This window comes from Alnus glutinosa, chromosome 2 (assembly GCF_958979055.1).
Source record: "Alnus glutinosa chromosome 2, dhAlnGlut1.1, whole genome shotgun sequence".
Classification (NCBI taxonomy): Eukaryota; Viridiplantae; Streptophyta; class Magnoliopsida; order Fagales; family Betulaceae; genus Alnus; species Alnus glutinosa.
The window spans coordinates 16,198,281-16,221,996 of record NC_084887.1 but is presented as its reverse complement, the minus strand read 5'-3'; the positions used below and the strand labels follow the sequence as shown (position 1 = coordinate 16,221,996).

The 23,716-nt window shown below is 38.4% G+C and overlaps 1 protein-coding gene across 2 annotated transcripts; it reads left to right on the top strand.

The window, feature by feature from the left end:
- The first annotated feature begins 337 nt into the window (after positions 1-337).
- On the top strand, positions 338-22,626 carry LOC133861338 (chaperone protein dnaJ C76, chloroplastic). Of its 2 annotated transcripts, XM_062297092.1 has the most exons (9): positions 340-647; positions 12,374-12,502; positions 12,601-12,730; positions 13,196-13,316; positions 14,004-14,085; positions 15,431-15,484; positions 16,312-16,350; positions 17,916-18,015; positions 22,340-22,626. In XM_062297092.1, the coding sequence occupies exons 1-9, from the start codon at positions 417-419 to the stop codon at positions 22,471-22,473; spliced, it is 1,020 nt and encodes a 339-aa protein (XP_062153076.1). In that variant the 5' UTR covers positions 340-416; the 3' UTR covers positions 22,474-22,626. The 2 variants fall into 2 exon arrangements, with proteins under 2 accessions (XP_062153077.1, XP_062153076.1); XM_062297093.1 differs by lacking the exon at positions 16,312-16,350 and having other exon boundaries at positions 338-647.
- Positions 22,627-23,716: the final 1,090 nt, after the last annotated feature.

Here is a 23,716-nt window from a genome sequence, read left to right as displayed (position 1 = left end):
GTCAAACGGGCCGATGATTGGGCTCTCAACTCAATTCATGAGAACTCTTTTTTTTATTTTTTTATTTTTTTTTTGAAGAAAATTCATGATAACTTTTAGTTTACGGAAAATGAAAGAAAAGAAATTAAGTAAATTAAAGACAAATCAAAGTGGTTGCTTGGAGCGTGAGGCAACAATTATCCCACGAGGTGACACGTGCAACTGATCTGCAAAACATAATTCATGCTAGATTCATCTTAGGTTCGTCCAGCTTTTAAGGACAACCTTTGGCTGTGAAGCTGCCATGTCAGCATTAACTCCTTTCCACGCCAGATTTTGTCCACAAAATTTTGAAATATTCCATTATCACCCACAAAAAATCTTGCTCTTTTCATTTCCCACTCTTCCGCCCCCTCGCTCTCCCATTGCATTGTCCAATGGCTCAATTGCTCTCTCCTGTGTGCACTGACGCTCTCAAATTCCAAAACCCAGTATTTAATATGTGCTCAAGAAGCTCACGGGGCATGTTATCAAAGACCACAACTCCTTGGACTGTGTTGGGTCGTGGTGCCAAGAGAAGACGCAGTGGCAGAGTCAGGGTCGCAACTGAGGACTCGCTGCCTTCCACCGAGGCGGCTGCCGAGGATTATTATGCCGTTTTGGGTCTGGTAATGTTCCAAAACCTCACCTTTTTATTACTATTATTATTATTTTTTATCGTTGTATGAAGAGAAAATCAACATTTTATGTTTTAAGATTTTCATTCTTGAGTGAAAAATATACTCCATTGAAGAAGTAGGAGCAGTTAAAAAAATAAAAAATAAAAACCAAAAAAATTTGCTCTGTTTCACTTCATCTGTTTCATCAGCAACCAAAGAAAGTTTATTGTTGATACTTTTTCTTTTATTTATTGGTTTTGATCCAAGAGATGTATAAGTTAATTAGGACTTGGCAGTTGCTGGATGCGTATGCGTGACTTATATATATGGACTTTTCAGCAAGCACACACAAACACATGGTTTATTGCTTGTGATAATATGATTAGAATGAATATCAATCTGACTTTAGATTTTTGATAGAAGAACCCCGACCCAACATTTATAAATGAAATTTGAACCAAAGGGATAAAGTAACAAACTCTGACCCAATGATTATAATTGAATCACGAACCGGAGATCTAAAATTTGAACGCCACAAGGAAGAATTCTTGAAAAATTCACAAGTTATCTGAAGAACCCATAGAGGAAACAAACCTCATGTTTTCTTTTATTTCCCTTCAATAATCTTTCATTACAATGAGTGGATGCTATTTATAATATTTTCAGCCCCTACACGCCCACTATAAGGAAAAGGAGACTAACTTGATTCCAAAATAAGAAATTAGATAAAATAAAGGACTAAAAAATAGGAGCCTAAATTTTTTTTGATGAGTAAGAGAAATTTCATTAGAAGCGCAAAGTGCAATCAAGTATATAGGGAGTATACAAAGAACGACAACTAAGAAGAAAAGCATAATAACTAATCACTATAGGGGCAAGGCACGCAGTCGTCCAAGAGTACAAAGAATAAAAGAAAAAAGAAATGAGCTCCTCAATGGTTCTTTCTTTGTCATCGAACTGTCTATCGTTGTGTTCCCTCTACAAGCACTATAAGAGGCAGTAAGGGACCATCTTCCACACAATTGCACTCTGAGAACAACCATCCGTCCACCAACAAGTGAATAGATCTACCACTCGACAATGCATAACCCAAGACAGACTGAAGCGACTAAAAATGGCATTTCAAAGAATGCAAGCAACCTCACAATGAAGGAGTAGATGATTCACAGTCTCCCCATTCTTTTTACACATATAACATCTATCAATCACAATGACTTGCCTCTTTATGAGATTGTCCAAAGTAAGAATCTTCCCTAGAGCTGCCACCTAAGCAAAAAAGGCCACTTTTAAAGGAACCTTGGTCTGCCAAATATTTTTTTTAGGGGAAATGAGCTCTCTCCTTGTAAGCAAGAATCTTATAGAAAGCTTTAACATCAAACTTACCTTTGCGAGAAGGAGACCACCAAAGCTTGTCTTCCCTATCACAATCAAATCTGATAGAATACAATAAGGTGAAGAAGGAAGCCAAAACGTTCACCTCCCAATCGTGGGCTGCTCGAATGAACCTGACATCCACTGAAAAGATCCATTCTCCAGAATCAAATGGGCTGCAACGAGCGAGTTCTTGTCGCAAGCAATGTCATACAAACCTGAAAAAGCTTCCTGAAGGTGCATCTCTCTGCACCACACATCATCCCAGAATCTGATCTTGGATCCATCTCCCAAAACAAGTCTGGTATGGCTACTACATAAACTCCACCCCTTCCTGGTGTTCTTCCAAAGCCCTACTTCATGAGACCCAGGGGGGGTCTAAGGAACACCAACCAGCCCAAGTAGAACCGTACTTAGCATCCTTACTTCATGCTCATAACACCACAACCACTTCCCTAATAAAGTCTTATTAAAGGTCCTCAAATTCCGGATACTCAAACCCCCTTCTGAAATAGGGGAACAAATCGTGGACCAGCTAACCAGATGATATTTGAAATCTTCACCTAGACCTCCCCACAAAAAATCTCGGTGAAGCTTCTCTATACGACTAGCAACACTGGAAGGAATGGAGAAGAAATAAAGGAAATACGTGGGGAGATTAGATAAAGTACTCTTTATAAGAGTAACTCTACCACCCTTTGACAAATACATCCTCTACCAACTAGCCAGCCGTCTTTCAATTTTGTCCACTACATCATCCCAAATGGACTTAGCCTTAAAAGGGGCCCCCAACGGAAGACCGAGATACTTTGAAGGAAGAGAGGAAACTCCGCAACCCAAAATGCCAGCCAAATCATCCTTATTAACAACATCACCCACAAGAACCACTACTGACTTGGTCAAGTTGATCTTTAAACCTGAAACTGTTTTGAAAAACAAAAAAACAACTCGAAGAAAATGGAGGTGATCAAGATGAGCCCCGCAAAAGACTAAAGTATTGTCTGCAAACAATAAATGAGAAATATTAAGCACCCCGTTGCTACTAGAACCTACTAAAAAACCTGGTAGAAAACCCCTGTGAATAGCAACAATGAACAACTTATTTAGGGCCTCCATCACAATGACAAACAAAAGAGGTGACAGGGGATCACCTTGTCTTAGACCACGTGAGCTGCTGAAAAAACCTAAAGGGGTACCATTCACCAAGACAGAGAAGCAAACCGAGGAAATACAATGCACTATCCACGAACACAATCTCTCCCCAAAACCACATCTTCTCAACAAATACTGTAAAAAGTTCCAGTTGACATGATCGTATGCCTTCTCAGTATCCAGCTTGCAGATCAACCCCGGTTCAATTGATTTAATTCGATTGTCCAAGCACTCATTAGCAATAATAACTGAATCAAGAATTTGCTTACCTTTCACAAAAGCATTTTGGGGCTTCGAGATTATCTTGTCCACAACCTTTCTGAGTCTATTAGCAAGAACTTTTGCAATGATCTTGTAAACCCCACTTGCAAGACTAATAGGCCGAAAATCTGTAAGATCCATAGCCCTAGACTTCTTCGGAATTAGAGCAAGAAAAGTGGCATTAATGCTTTTGACAAACTTGCTATGAGTGTAAAAGCCCTGAAAAACCCCATGAGATCTGTCTTAATCACATCCCAACAATCTTGAAAGAACGCTATAGAGAACCCATCAGGATCTAGAGCTTTATCACGGTTCATGCCCTTAGCTACCTCTAAGACCTCCTTTTCCTCAAAAGGAAATTCCAAGGAAGAAGCCTAAACCGCATCCAAAGAGTCAAAAGCAAGGTTATCCAACCCAAGCCTCCAAGGATAAGGTTCTGTAAAGAGGGACTCATAAAAATGAGCAACATGATCCCTAATAGCCTGCTGATCGGAAGAAATAGAACCATTAATTGAGAGAGACTCTATGGCATTGGATTTCCTGTTCGAGTTCGCTATCTGATGAAAAAATTTAGTGCATTTATCACCCTCTTTAAGCCAAAGAACCCTAGACTTCTGTCTCCAACTAATCTCCTCCTGTAAAGTAGTGTTCTCCATATCTCTGATGACCTCACTTTTCCTGAACTTTTCTTCGGGAGCTAAACCACGTTGTTCCTCAAACCTATCAAGAGCACAAAATTCTTTCAAAAGCCTTTTTTTTGCGAAACTCCACATTGCCAAACTCCTGTTCGTTCCATCTCTTAAAATCATGCTTTAAAGCCTTAAGCTTTTGAGAGAAGGTGAAGCTAGGAGAACCTTGGAAATGGTAAGACGTCCACCAAAGTCGCACCCTGTCTACAAACCCTTCGGCCTTCAACCACACATTCTCAAGCTTGAACGGTTTGGGACCCTAATGAATGCCTCCACAATCAAGAAGAATAGGGAAATGATCAGAACACAATCTATGAAGCCTTTTCTGTAAAGAACCTAGAAACTTGACTTCCCAATCAGGGGACACAAGAAATCTATCAAGGTGAGACCAAGTGGGATTCTCTTGATTATTAGACCACGTAAATGACCCTCCAGCAAGAGGAAGATCCATAAGACTTTGCTAAAAAATAAAGTCCGAAAACTCCAACATGGTGGTGTTTAGGCGAACATCACTCGATCTTTCGGCAGGAAAACGAATGACATTAAAGTCTCCCCCAATACACCAAGGCAACACCCACCAAGTAGAGAGGCCAACCAACTCATCCCATAGAGAACTTCTGAGAGCATTCATGTTAGGACCATAGATCCCAGCAAAAGCCCAAGAAAAGTCATCTTCAACACTTCTAAAAGAGTAGGCAAGAACGAACTCACCCACGAACGCATCAATCTTCTCTACAATCCTTTTGTCCCACATAATTAACATACCACCAGAGGCACCACAAGAGGCTAGGTAACACTAGTACCGCAAAGGGACAGCCCCAAAGATTTCTCACTAAAGTGTTAGAAATAAACTCTAGTTTAGTTTCTTGCAAACAAATAATATCTGCCTCCCATTGCCTCAATAAATTTCTAACTCTTAACCGTTTCTCACCCTCGTTTAACCCTCTAACATTCCAAGAAAGGATTTTAGGCTTCATAACATACTACCATGCACCCTCCCTTTACGCCTACCACCGGAAGAGTTACTGCTATGAGCATCATAATTAACAAAATAGAAAAGTCTGTTAACTCCCTCGTGCCTTTGGTGCCCGATTTCGAACCCATACCCTCTTCCTTCTTATCATGACTGGCAAATACCCTCTTCCTTCTTAATTGGTGGAATGTACAAAATCATTTCAAAGGTCCTGGCAAATAGGTTGAAGTCAGTATTGGGGAAGATTGTTTCTCATTCTTAGACTGCATTTATCAAGGGGAGGCAAATACTGGATTCTGCTTTGGTGGCTAATGAATGTGTGGATAGCAGGATTCGTTCTGGAATTCCGGGCATTATATGTAAGTTGGATTTGGAGAAGGCTTATGATCATGTTAATTGGGAATTTCTGTTTTATTTATTGGAGAGATGTGGTTTTGGGGAGAGATGGCGTGGCTGGATTGCTCATTATATTTCTATTGTTTGTTTCTCTATCACTATCAATGGGTCTCCTTTAGGGTTTTTTAGTAGCTCACGGGGTCTTTGACAAGGGGATCCTTTGTCTCAGCTTCTGTTTGTGTTAGTGATGGAGGCCTTCAGCCGGATGATATCTGCAACGGTGGACAGTAGGTGACTATCTGGGTTCTCAGTGGGATTGAGTACGCAAGATGCTATGATGGTGTCTCATCTATTATTTGCAGATGATACATTGATCTTTTGTGATCCTATTGCTGACCAACTCTGAGATTTGAGATGTTTGCTGCTATGTTTTGAAGCAGTCTCGGGTCTTAGAATGAATTTATCTAAATCTGAGATTGTTTCGGTTGATGAGGTAAGGGATGTGGAGGAGTTGGCTAGCATTATTGGGTGTGTTGTGGCCTCGCTTCCTTCAAAGTATTTGGGTCTCCCGTTGGGTGCTAAGTATAAGGATTCACATATGTGGAATAACATTATTGAGAAGATGGAAAATAGATTATCGGGGTGGAAGAGATTGTATTTATCTAAGGGTGGGAGGTTAACTTTGATTAATAGTACCCTTTCTAGTTTTCCTACATATTTCCTGTCTCTCTTCCCTATTTCAGTGGGAGTGGCTAATCGTTTGGAAAAACTTCAGAGAGACTTCCTTTGGAGTGGTATTGGAGATGAATTTAAATTTCATTTGGTTAATTGGCATACGATTTGTTCGTCGAAGGTTTCGGGGGGATTAGGAGTGAGAAATATGATTAAGTTTAATAGAGCTTTGATGGGTAAATGGTTAAGGAGGTTTGCTTTGGAAAGGGATGCTCTTTGGAGAAAGGTGGTGGATATCAAATATGGAAGTATGAGGGGTGGTTGGTGCTCTAAGGAGGTTGGGGGTTCTTTTGGAGCAGGAGTTTGGAAGTGTATTAGGAGGGGGTGGGATGCTTTTGCAGCTCATGTGAGATATGAGGTCGGGGATGGTTCGAAAGTCTTGTTTTGGCATGATGTGTGGTGTGGGGAGATACCTCTGAAGACTCTTTTTCCAGATTTGTTTCTTATTGCTAGTGGCAAGGATGCATGGGTGGAGGAGAGTATGCAAAGACAAAATGGCACAATTCTGTGGAATATTTTGTTTACTCGACTTGTTCATGATTGGGAGGTGGAAGTTGTTCGTAGATTTTTTGAGATGTTGTACTCTCTTAAAGTTAGAAGTGAGGGAGAGGATAAAATGTGTTGGATTCCAACGCGAAATAAATCCTTTGAGGTAAAGTCTTACTATAAGGTTTTACTTAGTCCTATACAGTCTTCATTTCTGTGGAAAAGTATTTGGAAAGTGAAGGTTCCCCTGAGAGTGGTTTTCTTTGTGTGGACTGGGACTTTAGGGAAAATTCTAACTTTGGACAATTTACGAAAGAGAAACATTATTGTGATGGAGTGGTGTTATATGTGTAAGTCTTCTGGAGAGTCAATTGATCATTTGTTTCTGCATTGTATGGTTACTACTGAGTTGTGGAGTACGATCTTGCAATTGTTTGGGGTGGTGTGGGTAATGCCGCGATCGGTGAAAGATATGTTGGGGAGTTGGAGGGGGCAAAATGGCAACCAGACGTTGATACCGATTTGGCGTATGACTCCATTGTGTTTGATGTGGTGTGTATGGAGAGAACGGAATGCCCGCTGTTTTGAAGATTGTGAGACTGGTTTGATGAATTTGAAGAAGTTAGTGATGCAAACGTTGTTTTTGTGGAGCGAGAAACTATAGTCTATGTCTGAGTCTTCCTATTCTGATTTTCTAGATAGGTGTTCTCTTTTTTCTTTAAATTAGGGGTTTCATGTATACTTCCTGTGTACTGTGGGTTGCGCCCCGCTGCGCTTTTTTAATATACATTACTCTTATAAAAAAAAAATGACTGGCAATGAGATCCATAAACAAGGGTGGGAGCTGACCTTCGGAGCCAACACACATAATCCCCATCAGAGTGTTGTACTCTAGGGCCATCTTCAGCAGCAACTCGGAAGACACCTTACCAGAAAATCCCTTGACCTTTTCACTGGGGCAGCAGGACAGAGGAGATGTCTCTTCCTCAGGGATCAAAACAAAATCCAGCCCATCCCTAAACCTCAAACCAGAAAAGAATTTATGGGTAAAAGGGCCGGATACCAACAAAGAAACAGAGGGAGAAGATTGAAATTAGCACTAATTTGGTCTGAAATTAGTAGCTTCTCCATGCCAATAATAGACTGAAATCAAGGAAATCACGCCTAAGGCAGGTCTGAAATATGCAAGTCAATCAGCCAATTAATTGGTTTGAAATTAGAAATAAATCAATCACTTTCTTCTTCTAATCCCACGCCTAATCAGCCATTAATTAACGCCATTTATAAGGAAATTACAGCCATTAATCCATGCTATTTCTAAGGAAATTACAGCCATTAATCCATGCCAATCAGCCATTGATCCACGTTGTTTCTAAGGAAATAATTACGCCAAATTAAGCAAGATCAGCTACATCAATAACTTGGATTAAATTTATTACGCCTTCATCTTCCTTTGGGCCGAGTTTGGAATGCCCTGTTTTAGAATCACTCCAAATTTCTTGAATTGGCCCATTAAGTGCTTTTTTAATCTTCTTGGATCTTGCTTTAGTGATAGGCACAACTGGAAGATGGAATGGATCTTCTAATGGTGTTTGTTGATTCTCATCATTCCCCATCTCTTCAAAAGGATTCGACCTCGAATCGTCACCTACGTCAAAAAGAGAAAGATCAGAAACATTAAATGTAGCACTAATGTTATACTCACCGGGAAGATCCAATTTTTGTATGCATCATCATTGATTCTCTCAACAGCTTAGATATTGGATACTTTGGATCCCAACTCAAACAAAAGCATAATTTATGTTTCATGGCTCTCAATCAAATTAAACTATTACTCAAGAAAATATTTACTCTGATCAGAGAGTTCGTTTGGTGCTGAGTTTTGGTTGGCGGCTCAGAGGGTCCGTTCCGTGGGTATGTCTCCAGGCTTTTTGCTCTCCTAGCTCTCTAAGCTTGCTAAGGATGGAACAGAGCTTCTCTGTGGAAGCCAAATACTTTTCTTTCTCGGTGAAGTCAGAAGGGTCGGATCTCCGTTTGGAGGAGAGGAGAAAGGGGTTCTGCGGGGTCATTTTTTTGGGCGTTCAAGCTTCTGCATGGCTGCTGGCTACCATCGAAGAGGCTATGAAGGCTTCTGGGAGGGGTCTCGTAAAGTACTTCCGGGAGGACGTCAAAGCCTTGATGGTTCGAGGGGTTGAGAACAAGTCCGGTCGCTACATTGAGGTGGTTGTTTTTGTTGAGGGTGGTCGAAAAGGGACTATTTGGCTCCCTGAAGGCCGCAAAGGTGGAGGCTGGGCGCAGGTTGCGGATGAGATGCGGAAGTTGATCTCCTTCCTGGTCCCTAAAGACCGAACGCTGGGCTCTGAGGCGTCTTCTTCGGATTGTTTGGGTGGGTCTTCCAGTCGAATGGGCGGTTCTCCTCCTTCCTATGCGGCTGTGGTTAGGGGGGATGTGGTTTCTCACATCAAGTATGGGTTCGATTCTGGGTTACGGGTTTCGCACGTCGATCTTCGTGGGTTGGATCTATTCCCAGAGTCATGGTGTAGGGAGGTCGACGATGGGCGTGTGGCGGTGAATTGTTTTGAGCTGGAGAAACAACCTCATGGGTCGACGGAGTTGTCAGTGCTCCTCCCTTGTTCCCGAGACTCTCCGTTTGTTCCAATGGACTTGGGATTGCTTCACCGACCGCTGGGTAAGAAGGAGACACATGTTTCTCACTCTGCTCGAGGCGCAAAACCAGCTGGTCTAGCTCATTTGAATTCAAATCTGCGGGCGTGGATCAAGTTGTACGTCAGTTTTAACAGGGTTTTGGGCCGGGCTGTTGGGAAGTTATTAGGCCGGGCTGCTGGGTCCGGTATGGGCTCTAAGCGCAGAGGCGATAGGTTGGGTCGTTTTTTGCCAAAACCCATACCCATTGCTTCTTTCAGGTCGAAGAAACACACAGAGGGTGCGGGTAAGGCGTCGTCGGTCTTTCTAGGGTGTCCTCCTCGGCCGGAGTCCATGTCGCCGACGGTTTCTGGGGAGGTTCCGGTTCTGTCTTCTTCCGGGAGAGAGTCAAGCAGTTTGCAAGTGGCTCCAGTGGCTCCAAACCGGGAACCTGCCTCCAAGTCGTTCGGTTCTCCCCCCTCGTCGGCACCGGAGTTGCTGCTTCAGGTGGCTCCGGCAGCTCCGTCCAGATTAGGTGCTGCTGTTGTGGCACCTGATCAGTCTAGGCAGAAAGCAAAAGTAGAAGAGAAGAAGTCTGCCAAGAACCTCTCAGCAGCTCCTCATGGTAAGAAATCTGCCAATACTGCGACAGCCCCTTCCGCTTTGAGCAATCGTGCTCGGGAGAAGGTTCTTGAGTTTTGGGACGGGTTGCCCGTTGAGCGGGTGAAGGATGTGGGTCGACGCGAGAAGTTCTTGGCTATCATTGATGAGATGATGGCTCGCCAAACGTCCAAAGGCTAGAGGGAGCCTTTGTGGGTCTTGAGGTATTTTGTTCTTGGGCTTTGGGGGTATATTTCCTTTTGGGTTTAGTTGGGTTTTTTTTTTGGGCTGCTTCTTGGGTGTTCTTTTGGGCTTGTTTGTTTTTCCTTCTAGTTAGGTGCTTTCTTTGTATACTACCGGTGTACTTAGGGGCGTCTTACGCTTTTAATAAAACTCTCAATTACTTATCAAAAAAAAAAAAATCATTGATTCTCTCAAGGACTTGAAATGGACCATTCCCTCAAGGATGTAGCTTGGACCGCCTACAGGTTAGAAATATTTCCTTTCTCATATGCACCAAAACCCAATTGCCCGGTTCAAAGATGACTTGTCTACGACCCTTGTTAGCTTTGGTCGCATATTGCTCATTTTTCTTTTCTATGTGTTGCTGTACACTTTCATGGAGTTTCTTCACCATCTCAGCCTTCTTTTGACCATCTAAACTAGTCATTTCATTAGCTGGCAAAGACAGCAAATCTAAAAGAGTTAGTGGATTAAAACCATTAACAATCTCAAATGGTGAAAAATCAGTAGTAGAATGAACACTTCGATTATATGCAAACTCAATGAATGGCAAACAATCTTCCCAATTTTTCAAGTTCTTTTGAATTATAGTACACAACAAAGTAGATAAAGTTCTATTCACTACCTCGGTTTGTCCATCCATTTAGGGGTGACAAGTAGTTGAAAATAACAATTTAGTTCCCAACTTTCGCCACAAGACTTTCCAAAAATGGCTAAGGAACTTAGCATCATGTTTAAACACAATACTCATAGGAACACCATGGAGCTGTACTATCTCTCTAAAGAACAAATTAGTGATGTGGGTTGCATCATCGGTTTTATGACAAGATATGAAATGTGCCATTTTAGAAAACTTATCAAAAATCACAAAAATCGAATCCCTACCTTTCCTTTACCTAGGCAAGCCTAAAACAAAGTTTATAGAAATATCTACCCAAGGCGCACTAGGTACGAGCAAAGGAGTGTATAAACCATGTGGTAAGACTTTAGATTCAGGGGATCATTAGATCAGGCCAAAGCCCTTTTTCTTCACCTGTGTTGTTGTTTAGGTAGGCGGATGGAAGTTGGTGAATGTGTATGGACTACCGGGCTATAAACCAAGAAACTATCAAAGACAAACTCCCTATTCCAGTCATAGATTAATTGTTGGATGAATTTTTTGGGGCTAAGATTTTCTCTAAGTTAGATCTAAGATCTGGATATCATTAGATTCGAGTTCGGGAGGAAGACATCCCTAAAAGAACTTTTAGAACCCGTGAAGGTCATTACGAATTTCTAGTAATGCCTTTTAGGCTTACGATTGCACCCTCAACATTTCAAGGCTTAACGAATAAGGTATTCAAGCCTTTTCTAAGGAAGTTTGTGCTAGTCTATTTTGATGACATTCTGATCTATAGCAAAATAGTAGAGGAACATGGGGCTCATTTAAAAAAAGTGTTGCTGCTTTTACAAAGTCATCAATTGTATGCTAAGAAATCTAAGTGTAGGTTTGGTGTAAGTGAGATCGATTACTTGGGACACTTTATTTCTGAGCAAGGGGTTAGAACTGACCCTTCTAAAATTCAATGTCGAAGTGGCCGACACCTACCATCAAGTCGGTTGAGATAGGGACAAGTCTGTTGATTATGGTACTCTAAGCGTGCCAATAAGATCCTCTACCAAATTCTAACGTGTATTTTTGGTAAAGATTGTGGAAACCACTGCAGCACTGCCAAAAACAATAGTAGATATCTAAGTTTGGATTGAGTGCTACCAAATTCACACCATCCTGACATTTCATTATGCTCAAGTGGCTATCCATTTTTCTGCATGAGTTTCCTTAGGGTGCTATGAAGTAGACAAATAACAGGGTGGCCTGTGGAGACAGCTAAAACAGCATGCTTAGAATATGCGGATGACTTCGATTGAGTACAATTTGGAATTGTTAAAACTATATTAGAGAGTAGTTTTAAATGTATAGAAGCCCATGGTAATGACAAAAGAACTCTTTGTTTAATCGTGAACATCATATTATGCATACTCAATAAGCAGCCGAACAACTACTTGTTCAATTGTAGGGGACTGAGTTAAAGTTTTCAACGGGTTAATTCCCATTTGTGCGTTAAGTTTTTAGAAAATTGATTCATTCATCTAAGGTTATTTTCACTTCTATAAGAAAATACATTTCTCTCTAGTTTTTCGTTATTCATTTAATGGACCATTTGTTTCCATTTACAATGTCTAATCATTGTTTGTTGTGATGTTACTAGCTTCCAGATGCCACACCAGGGCAGATTAAGAAAGCCTATTACAATTGCATGAAAGCTTGCCATCCAGATCTGAGTGGGGATGGTCCAGAGACCACAAATTTCTGCATGTTCATAAACGAGGTCTATGCGGTGGGTTCCCCATTTGGCATGAAATGCTTTAAGCTTGAAGGAGGATTGATTTAAATCTATTACTGTGCTTCTACTATAAATGAACTATTGCAGTGCAGGTGCTCAGCGACCCTGTGCAGCGCATGGTTTATGATGAAATTCATGGGTATGCTTTGACTGCAGTCAATCCTTTCCTAGATGATTCCATCCCAAAGGATCATGCATTTGTTGATGAATTTAGCTGTATTGGTATGTCAGGACAATGGACTTCTAATTGTTATGCTAATACGTTTTACTTCTTTGGAATGCCTAGGCCTAGCTAAATTGAGATTCTATAGCCCAAGTATCCCCATGGTCTGCAAAGTATCCATAGCTCCCCTTTTTTGTGATGTCAGCATCATCTCTTTTTATTCTTTTTGATCTTTTGAGAAAACGTGAATTATTTATAAATCACTTCAAGAATGGTTTTCCATCTACTACAAATGGAAAAACCTTATCCAGGTTTTGATGCTGACATCTGATTGGAGTACCAAGGTCGTGCTTGTAGATATCAGGGGAACTAAAATCTGTTGTGAAGATATGCTTTTTCCCTGGCAAGTAGCATTTATAGCAGCACCCAGAAAAATAAAAAAGTAGCAGTTGTAGCAGCACTCCCTTGCAATTGATGGGTTTTGATGACATTGAAATCTCCATATGTCCTTGTGTTCTTCACAGGGTGTAAAAATTGTGCCAATGTGGCATCAGATGTCTTCGCAATTGAGGAAGACTTTGGGAGAGCCAGAGTCCACAGCCAGTGTGGGAACCCTGAATTAGTTCAACAAGCAATTGATACTTGGTGGGTCCTGCTGCTTCATGGATACTTCTGTTAAAATGAATTTGATGCTTTCTTTCTTCATTTTTTTTTTTCCTGTGATTTAGTTAATATGATGAGTGTTATGATACAAAATTAGTGTCAATACCAGCATATGTTCAAGGCTCTAAACTATTGGTATTTTATGCTGTAGATGCAATTGCACCACATCCAGCTCCTTACAATTATAAATTTTGTGGCTATTAGCCTTTTTATGTCTAAGTTTAAGCCAAAAACGATAAATTTTCAATGATATTTGAACTTGTATGAACATAAAATTTCAGCTGCAATAATTTAAAAGAAAAAAAATTATGGAGCTTCTGTTATATAAGTTTTGACAGATGTAGAATTGCTTATGACACAAATTTTGAAGATGCTTAAGCCAATGTTGGAAACCATCAGCGTAACTCAATGAAGCGACCGACTACAAAGTCACAAGACAATATATCACAATCAGACAAATTGTATACAAGTTAAAGAAAGTTACACAAGTATTTAGAAAATCTCGACATTAATCTTTAACTTCTTAGGCTGGTTGATGCTGCTGTTAGAAAGTTAAAACTTTAAAGTCTTGAATTTTTAAAATGATTCATGATTGTAGTATCATTACATGTTGTTGTATTGCTAGTTTAAAAAAGTTTAGACAATTGAAAAACATCTTCTGTATTTCAGCCCAGTTGATTGCATCCATTGGACATCTGCTGCACAACTATCCTTGCTTGAAGATGAAATGCGCAGGGTAGAAAGAGTAAATGTAAGGCCCACAAAACCTATATGGTTTTTGTTTCCATGTGTATTATAGAGAAAAACACACTTCAGCCCCCCGAACTATCACTCATTTTGTAATTACACCTTCCAACTTTAAAAAGTGTCATTGAGACCACACATACTACCGTCGCGTGTCAAATTAGACACTTTTGTATGTTTCTCCCCAAAATACCCTTGAAGTTATTAAAAAAATATATCAAAATAACCATTTGAAAAATAATTAAATTAAGGGGGCTAATATGAGAAGGGCCACCCCTTTTTGGTGTTTTCGGGTTTTTTTTTTTTTTTTGTTAAATTTTTTAATAATTTGAAGTTTTTCAAAGGGTTATTTTTTTAATAACTTTAGGGTATTTTGGGAATAAAAATTCAAAAGTTTCTAATTTGACACGCGGTGGTAGCATGGGAGGCTCCAATGTCACTTTTTAAAGTTTGGAGGTGTAAGTGCAAAATGGGTGATAGTTCAGGGGGTTAAAGTGTATTTTTCCTTATATATAACTATCTCCACCTTCATATTTTAATGCAACCATCTGAATTGCTTAACTTGCTGTACGCTTTTTACTTGTTTCCGATTGATCAAACTGATCTTTATATTTATTAACAAGTTTATATTATGATTTCTACTTTCCTGATCCTAGAATATTTGCATACCTTTCATACTTGTTAGATAAACTTTTTGATGTTTAGTGTAGCTTGAGCTATTGCTTTACTTAACCACGATCTTGAATGTGGTTCCCTTGAAATCCTTGAGCTTCTTTTGTTAATATGTTATTTTTCTGATTTTATGGTTGCTTTCTAAACCAAATGAGGAAAGTTGCTCATATTTTTGGTAAATACTCAATACACTAGTTAGCAATGTGATGAAGAGCTTTAATAGTGGGAATTAAAGTGTATAGGTTGTTGGTTGTTGATGGTGGTGGAATTTTGTGCTGCCAGCTATGAAGTGGAAAATGATTTCTGTTGCCCTCATTGTTATTAATTTTATTAGATAAATTAGATTCACAGAATTAAAAATTTTACTTGCTAAAAGTAGTGTGCCAAGGGAAAATTCTCTTCCTGGACTCTTTCCTTGTTTGGTTTGAGATAATCTATTTTCATGAGTGTATCCTCTGCTATTTGATATAATTCTTCCCTGCTCCATTCTATGTATTTAAATTTGATAACTCAGCAGGATATCTAACTGAGAGGAATTGTTCATGATAAGCTTCACTTTTGTGTATGATGGGCATGTGCATAGATTTTGTTTTTTTCACTGACAAATTAATAATGGTAATACCATTATTTCCCGTCATTTTAATAACTGAAGAAGTTGTGGTTTTCTGATGGATTATCAGGTTGCATTCATGCTTTCAGGAATGGGATCAGCATCCGTGGATGTTTTCCGAATGGTGAGAGTGCTAATTGTGTTATTTTGACATTGTTATCAGCTTTCCAAAACAACAACGTTTTTCTTCCTATTCGTTCCTAATTTAGTTGGAATTAATGGTTAGTTGTTTAGTTGTTTTTATTTCTAAATTTTGCCGTTATTGTAAAGGTTTACTAAGTTCTTCTAGGTTAATTGGAATACCTGTAAAAAAGACTCTCATTAAAAGAAATAGCATTTCTTCATTCCTTTTGTGCCAAACCCTAGATTTAAATTTCAATGTAAAATCTCAGGCAAACACAAACCACCCAGTTGATTAATGTGGTTTGCCAGTTTGGCCACAGGCCCATGTCCATGTTCATGGGTCAAGACAGCACTTAGATATCCAGCGCATAATCTCTGTTGTAACTTTTTTTTTATTATTTTTATTATTTTATTGAGCAATACAGAGGAAGTATATAGAGGGAAGGGAGGAGAATCTTTGCTACTTTTGAATATAAAAAGAAGTATAACAAGGTATAGGAACTACCCTTTCACCCTTCAAATCCTAGCCCAGAGTACGCCCAGAAATCCCTCTTTCTCACAATTGGGATTCTCTTACTCGAAATAAACCTAAAATTACAAACATAACCAAACCACAATCAGGTTGATCTAGCCAGTTGAATTCATGAAGCTATTGTACATCTTGAAACGGGGTTTTTTTTTTTTTTTTAAGTATGGAACTTTCATTGAAAGGATCTTTGGATGTTCATCTTCTTAAAAGATCTTTCAATTTAAAAAGTTTTAGCTGCTAGCCTATCTTTTCTGTCTTGTACTAGCTTAGCCATTTTAATTGATTTACTAATGTGGCAGGCAAGTACACGGTGGGAAAAGAGGCAAGCAAAAGTTTTGGTAAGAACTCATGAATTCCTATTTTTTCCCTTTCTCTTTTGTTTTTCTCTTTCTTTCTTTCTTCTAGGAAGGAAGTCTTGTATACTGATTTACCTGCATCTCTTCATTTTATTCCAACCTGATATTTTGTGAATTGTTACCTGTGTATGTGTGACTATTGTATATGTTTAGTTTTTCTTACACCCTGTTCCATGTTGTTATAATCTATTTAAATTTCATGCATTGCTGAACCACATGGGATAGATTTCCACCCAATTTAAATACATTTGTCTTTGGTAAAATGTCAGAAAAATGTTTTTTTAATGAAGACCAGCCATCATTTGGAATGATCTGTGTTATATATGGCAGTAACAATGCAAAAGTTCAGCTTAATCAATCGTTTTTGCATGAAGATGCATTTACAGTTTGTGAATGGTTACACCATAGTTGTTTCTGAAAGACTAAGCTTCCACCGGGTCATCTATGATTACTGTATCATGCATCTATTTAAGAAAGGCAAATGTGAAGAAGAGAAAATTGATTGAAATGATTCAAATCAACTAATTCCCTTTGTCAAAATATATTCTATAAATCCTTTCTCTTTTTTCATCTTTCTTCCTTGCAATATTGAATTAGAAAACTTCCATACCACATGCCTTATCAGACATGACTCCTATGGCCCTGGGAGTTTCTACTTTCTACATACATGCAAGGTAAAAAAAGAAAGGAAAACTTTGACGGTCTATATCATACCACACCAAGTTGTACCCAAAGACTCTTTGTACTTAATAGAAATGCAAAGCTTATAAATGTTTAGTGCAATCTTTAAAAGTGACAGTTCAGGACAATGGACTAATTATAGAACATTTAGATGGGAAGGGGAAAATGTAGGCCAATCGGATCGGGGCCACCTTATAGACATAGTGTACTAGAATGCACGTATAGTGCCTTGAGAGAGATCTTTCCTAAGATATCCTGAATGCTCTATTTGGAAGAGCTCTCTTTATGGTTTGCCAACGACTTCACTATTCTTTTTTCTAGGCAGTAAAATTTGTTTGGGTGATTCAAACATGTAATAGTCTGTGTGCATTCTACTATTTTTTTTTTTATTTTTTTTTTGAACTAGTTCATAGGTATATAAATGTGCATTTTTTAGTTATTTATTCAGTTCATAGGAAGTTTCTAGCATCCATAGGTGAAGGTAATAAATCTTCCTTCTTAGTTGAAACATGTTTAGTGGTGAATCCCACAGATTTCTGGTGTGTGGATTCAGGGTCCACTAATCATGTCTGCAATACGTTGCAGGGTTCCAGGCAACTAAGTAAAGGGAAGATGTACCTAATAGTTGGAGATGGAACAAGAGTTCCAGTTCACTACATTAGAGTTGTTTACTTGCATTTTGGATCAAGAGTTTCAATTTTATCAAACCGTCTTTATGTACCATGTATACACAGAAATTAAATTTATGTGACACTTTTTGGGTAAATGTGGGTATACCTCTGTTTAGGGGGGTACCGCGATAATTAAGAAAGGTAAAGAGTTTATCTGTTCTGGAATAACAAATGATAATACTGAATTTATTGCAGGCGCAAGCTAAACTGAGAATGATGAAGCAGAAAGATTCTGGTAAAAGTGAACCATACTGGAGCAATCTATGGGGCAAACCCAGGGAATACCAAAATTCAGGTATGAGGAATTCTGTAAAAGGAAATTACTAATTTTGTGACTGATGTGTCAAAAACCATTCTGGTGATGTTTTTATTTAATACCATTTTTGCTTTTATGTTCTTTGTTTTATTTCTTGTCATTTAAATTTTTACTGCCATTTTCCTAGTAATTTCTAGAGATTATTATATTAACTATTTTTTTTTTTTTTTTGATAAGTAAGAAAATATATTAGCTATTTTCCTTAGATGTTATGATAAAATCTGTCCAGAGGGAGCGAAATATTCCTGTTATGGTACAATGAAGCTCTCAGTAGAGTCTTTCTGCCAGAACTTAAATATTTTTTCCTTGTTGATCTGTGAAGAAATTCCAGGTTGCTTCCCATCTTAAACATCATTTCTCTTCATTTTTTTTTTTTGGGTCCTTTTTCTTCTTATCCTTTTTTCTGTGAAAAAGTTCCTTCTTCTCCTTGTTCTTTTCTTGAAACACCTAGCCCCCATCCTTTCAATCAGCGAAGAAATTCTAGATTGCTATCTTAATCATCATTTCTCTTTTTATGTTCATTTTTGTTCAGTTCTTTTTCTTCTTTATCCATAGTTTTTGGTGCAAAATCCTTCTTGTTCTGTTCACACTAGCGTGCATTTTTTTGGGTTTCTTTCTTTTAGTGATGGGGTAGATCTTTAGGACACACTTGTGTTTATGCATTCTCAAAGGACCAGTCTGGTTGCTTAGTAATCACCTTGGCTTTAGTAAGTTTTAACAGCCCCTTCCTTTTAACTGGATGCCTGTTTACTACCTGACAACACCTTGGTTTTCTTCACTTCATCTTAAAATGGAAGTCTGAAAGGCATAAAGGATGCTCATCACTCCTTGGTTCCAAGAGTAATTTTTTGGGAGCAATGAATTGTTGGGATTATATGTATAAAAACACAACAGAAAAATCCTAGAAAAAGAATCAGGAGAACATGACTAAGAATTATGCGAAACAAAAAATATGCAAGAGAAGCATACTCACAATGCAAGTCGGCTACCGCATGGAAGATGGAGGTTGATTTGATTTCTTTTCTCCTTCTCACTAAAAACGGCTTGGGTTAGGGTTTTGTGACCTCTAAACCTTCTCCCCAATATCTAATTAAAAGACCGTGAGTGTGGGTTCTCAAAAATGAGCATTTAATGCCTATACAGGCTCTTTATTTATAGGCACATGTAACCTAATGGAAGATGGACTAGGAAAAACCCTAGCCCCGACTCCATATACACAGCCACTAGGGTTAGTGTGCTCGTGTCATGAGGTCAGACCTAATATGGGTAATAATCAGCTTGGGGAGGGACTTAGAGGAAAAAATAAGCTTCAATAGGCCTAGGACGCATCTCATCTTGCTTGTCCTAGGTTACTATTAATTATAATTAATTCTACTAAATAATTGTAATTGCATTCTATCTAGTATTTATTTTTAATTATTCAAATACTCTCAATGACTTCTTATATTAAACCCCACCATGAAATAATCTGTAGTTGAATTAAAGTCATAAACTAACTGTCATTTTAATTCACTACCTCTTAATCCTTGAGTACTCAACTTAATCCTTTGATTATTCTCGTACTTGTAATATTTCATTTTAGTTTGTGCAAATAGTTTTAATAACTCTTACTAAATACTCAGGCCCGAGATTAAGAATAATCAATTCTATTAAATCTATCTCAATGGGATATATCATATGGCTTTGATTAAATCAAAAGATTTTGAATTTCATCTTGAGGAGTAGTGTTCCCACAATGCTAAATGTTATCACCCAACACATCTTAATTCTAATAGTAAAAGATCTCTCCTAAATGTATCAAAGTGACCTCCACTTCACATATTTGAGTTCACATTCCTCTTAGGATTAAGAGTCAATGCTATAAGTAGTTATGAGTTCAAATTATTTGTTTGATAGCAGTTATAAAAGAGTAACAACTCACATGGTCTATTTAGTGTATTGTATCCGTACCAACATATCAATCAAAAGCTTGACCTTCTCATGATCAAGATAGATCATCATAATTGATATGTTATAGTCTTATTAAATGGAATTCCTTATGTAATCATGCCTTGAGGAGCACGTAGGGACTAATAAAGAGTATAATCTCCATTTAATTGCTAGTCATTTCTTTCCTAGTCTAATAAGGAAAATAGATTCCAAATAAGGTTATAGGCTATTCGTGAGTATTCTTTCTCACTAGGGTCTAAGTCAATGACGGCTAAACCTAGCCTTGTAACATGTAGCTATTATTTTTCTAGGGTTCCTGCATTATGTAAATGACGGCTAGACCTAATGGTTATGTCTTATGACCAAGCTGTCAACTATTTAAGCATAATCCTAATGAATAAAATATCATGTTTGAGTATTATCAAAACCTAGAACATCTTTTGGTATCTTGGAGGTCACAGCTCTCTCGAAGTAGCCCATATCCATTTCCTGTAGTTCTTGTGCTATTTGATTGCATCAAGTGGTATAATGTTTTCTACAACTATCACTGATCCAAACCATCACCATGCCTTTCCAAATCTTTTTGGGTGCAGAGCAACAAGTAAGGCTGGAAAAGATACGATTAGATTTCTTAGTGTGGAAAGATAAATTTAGCAAACATATGGAGGAGCGCCCTCTCCAGCAAGCCAATCCCCGCCCATAACACCTACCCCATCGGCACCACCCTCAGTCATAGATCTGTGCCGTTCAGTCCACCAACAGCCACCGTTGTCCTAGATGCACTGGTCACCACATATCCACTGTTCGTTTCAGACTTGCCGTAAAACATTACATCAAGCAGCCGCTATGGTTTCCTCGTCAACAACGAGTAGCCCACCCCAGCCGCACATCCAGAAACCACCAAACCCCGGCTTCTAGATGCACCGTTAACCCCCTCGCCGCTGAAAGCTTTTCACTGTCAAGTCTTCCGCTGTTGCAGGCCACCCCACACACAATGGTTATTGCATCACAACCCAACCGTCACGCTCTTAGAAATAAAAGAAAGAGACGTGTTTTTGTTTGGTTCACATCAAGTGGTATCAAGGAGAATGACAAAGAATACTTCTTGCACCATTTTCTGCCTTGAGGACAAGGGTAGTGTTACGGGGAGGGATGATGTAATCATGCCTTGAGGAGCATGTAGGGACTAATAAGGAGTATAGTCTCCAAATAATTGCTTGTCTTGTTTCTTTCCTAGTCTAATAAGAAAAATAAATTCCAAATAAGGTTATAGGCAATTTGTGAGTATTCTTTCTCACTAGGGTCTAAGTCAATGACGGCTAAACCTAGTGTTGTAACATGTAGCTATTATTCCTCTAGGGTTCCTGCATGATGTAAATGACGACTAGACCTAATGGTTATGTCTTATGACCTAGCCGTCTCCTAGTTAAGCATAATCCTAATGAATAAAATATCATACTTGAGTATTATCAAAACCTAGAATATCTTTTGGTATCTTGGAGGTCACGGCTCCCTCGAAGTAGTCCATATCATTTTCCCTTAGTCCTTGTGTTGTTTGGTTCACATCAATTCTAATTCCATTTCTGACTACAAACTATAAGTTTATAAGTTACAAGGATTATGGTTGAAGATTTTTTGTGTGAAAATCTCATTAACGCACCTTAAACCATATTCAATATAACTTATGAATTTACATGTGTATAATAAATAATAATCAATAGATGCATACATATAAGCATTAGGCCCAATGTTTTTGAAATACATCAGCAAATAAACAACTTTATTTAATAAAACAAAAATGTCATACAAAGTAATTGGACTTTAAGACATAAACCCTAACATGAACAACTCCTTTAGAAGAATGAAATTGGAATATGATAGTTTCTAAAAGTTGCTGAAAAATTTCATAGATTTAGAGGCCGAATTGCATGCAAGAGAAGAGAAAGAAATCTACTAATTCTCTTTTCGTAATATCCCAAAGGTATCCTAACCCTCCTTTGGTGCCCAATTAGTCTCTGGATGTCATTACTTAGAGAGTTGTGGCAGTCATGACCTAAAAGTGTGCACCTAAAAAAGCAGGGTAATGAGACTTAAAGATGATGGTCAAATTGTATCTAAATTGATATAAGGGAAACATAGAAGGATTGAACTGAGTTTTGAATTATCCACAAACAGCCTGAAAAATACTAAAATGACGTCTTCGTTGTCAATTCATCCTTTGTTAAGCTAAGTGATTTCATTGTATTCCTCCTGGTGTCACAAAAAGCAGAAGCATATCATATCAATTGCTTAGATGTTGCAACAGTCATATTAAAATTTAAAGCCAACTGCTTGGAGTTGTGACATTATACTTGCTTTGATTATATATTTGCAGAGGAAGAAGTGAAAGAGAGAGCAAGAAGAGCTGCTGCAGCGGCCCGAAGATGGAGGGAGTACTCAAGGAGGGGTGTCGATAAACCTCCCACCTTTAAACTCCCAAAGCCAACAATCTCCAACAAGGAAAATTAACCACTAGATGCAATTCTACGCTCAATGTAATTAAGCTATCACCCATAGCATTCTTCTACCGAAGACCGTGATATGTTTTTCATTTTGTATTAGTGTTGCATTAAGATGATAAATACTATAAATTGATTAAATGAAAGAAAATGATTTATAGCATGACTACATGGTAGCTTATGATTAATTTGTAAATTTAACCTACTCTTTATATCTCACTGATCCAACATTATCGATCTCACTTGTACAAATATACTAGGCAATTTTATTTTCTAAAACGCACGTAAAAACTGTATTTGCATTTTTTTTTTTTTTTTTATATTATGAATACGCAACTTTATATATCAACAACTAAACAAATAAAACTTCTATAAAAAACCTGCAGAAACTATACTAAAATCCTTATATCAATCCCCCATTGAAATTTCCTTTGCTAATTAACAACACGAGAATTAACCTCCCATTTGATCCTTTGTAGACAATGGATGAGTGCCATGCTCTATCTCATTCCTATTCTTCCAGATATGGTAAACAGTATGCCCGAGAGCAAGCCTACACACATAAGCTTTAAGAAGTTTTTTTTTTGATAGAAGAAGAAGTTTCTTTCTCCAATGCTGTACTCCTTTTTCAATGATATCTTCCCCGGGTCAAAAAGCTTCATTATTTCCTTCCAAATTCTCTTGCCGTAACGGCAGCAAAAGAACAAGTGTCCTTATAAAAGATAAGGTAATTCATGAATTGTTTTGCACGTTTGTTTCATTCATCGATGGTTCATTTATACAAGTGTTTTGACGTTTACAAAAGGGAAGATAATTATGCAATATACAGCATTGATGGTGCTAGCCGATTGTGTTTATTTGGTTGCCTTTTGTAGATGAATTATCCGTTGATTTGATTTCCTTCCTAAGACAGTGCTAGCTGTTGTGTGTTTATTTGATTGCCTTGTATGGATTGTTGCCTTGTAGAGCCGTGGGTTTCCTTTGAGATTGTGGATGGTTCATTATGCCCCCTCAAGCGAGACATAGGGCACATGCCGTTGAGTTTGGTGAGCATGAGGAAGAAGTATGGTGAGGCAGTGGGTTTAGTAAAAATGTCAGCCAGGTTATCTTTGCTGGAGATGAAGTGGACAACCAAAGTTTTGGAGGCGACCTTGTCACGAACGAAGTGGAAATCGATTTCGATATGTTTGGTACTAGCATGGAAGGCGGGGTTGGCAGAGAGATAGGTGGCCCTAATGTTGTCACACCATAGG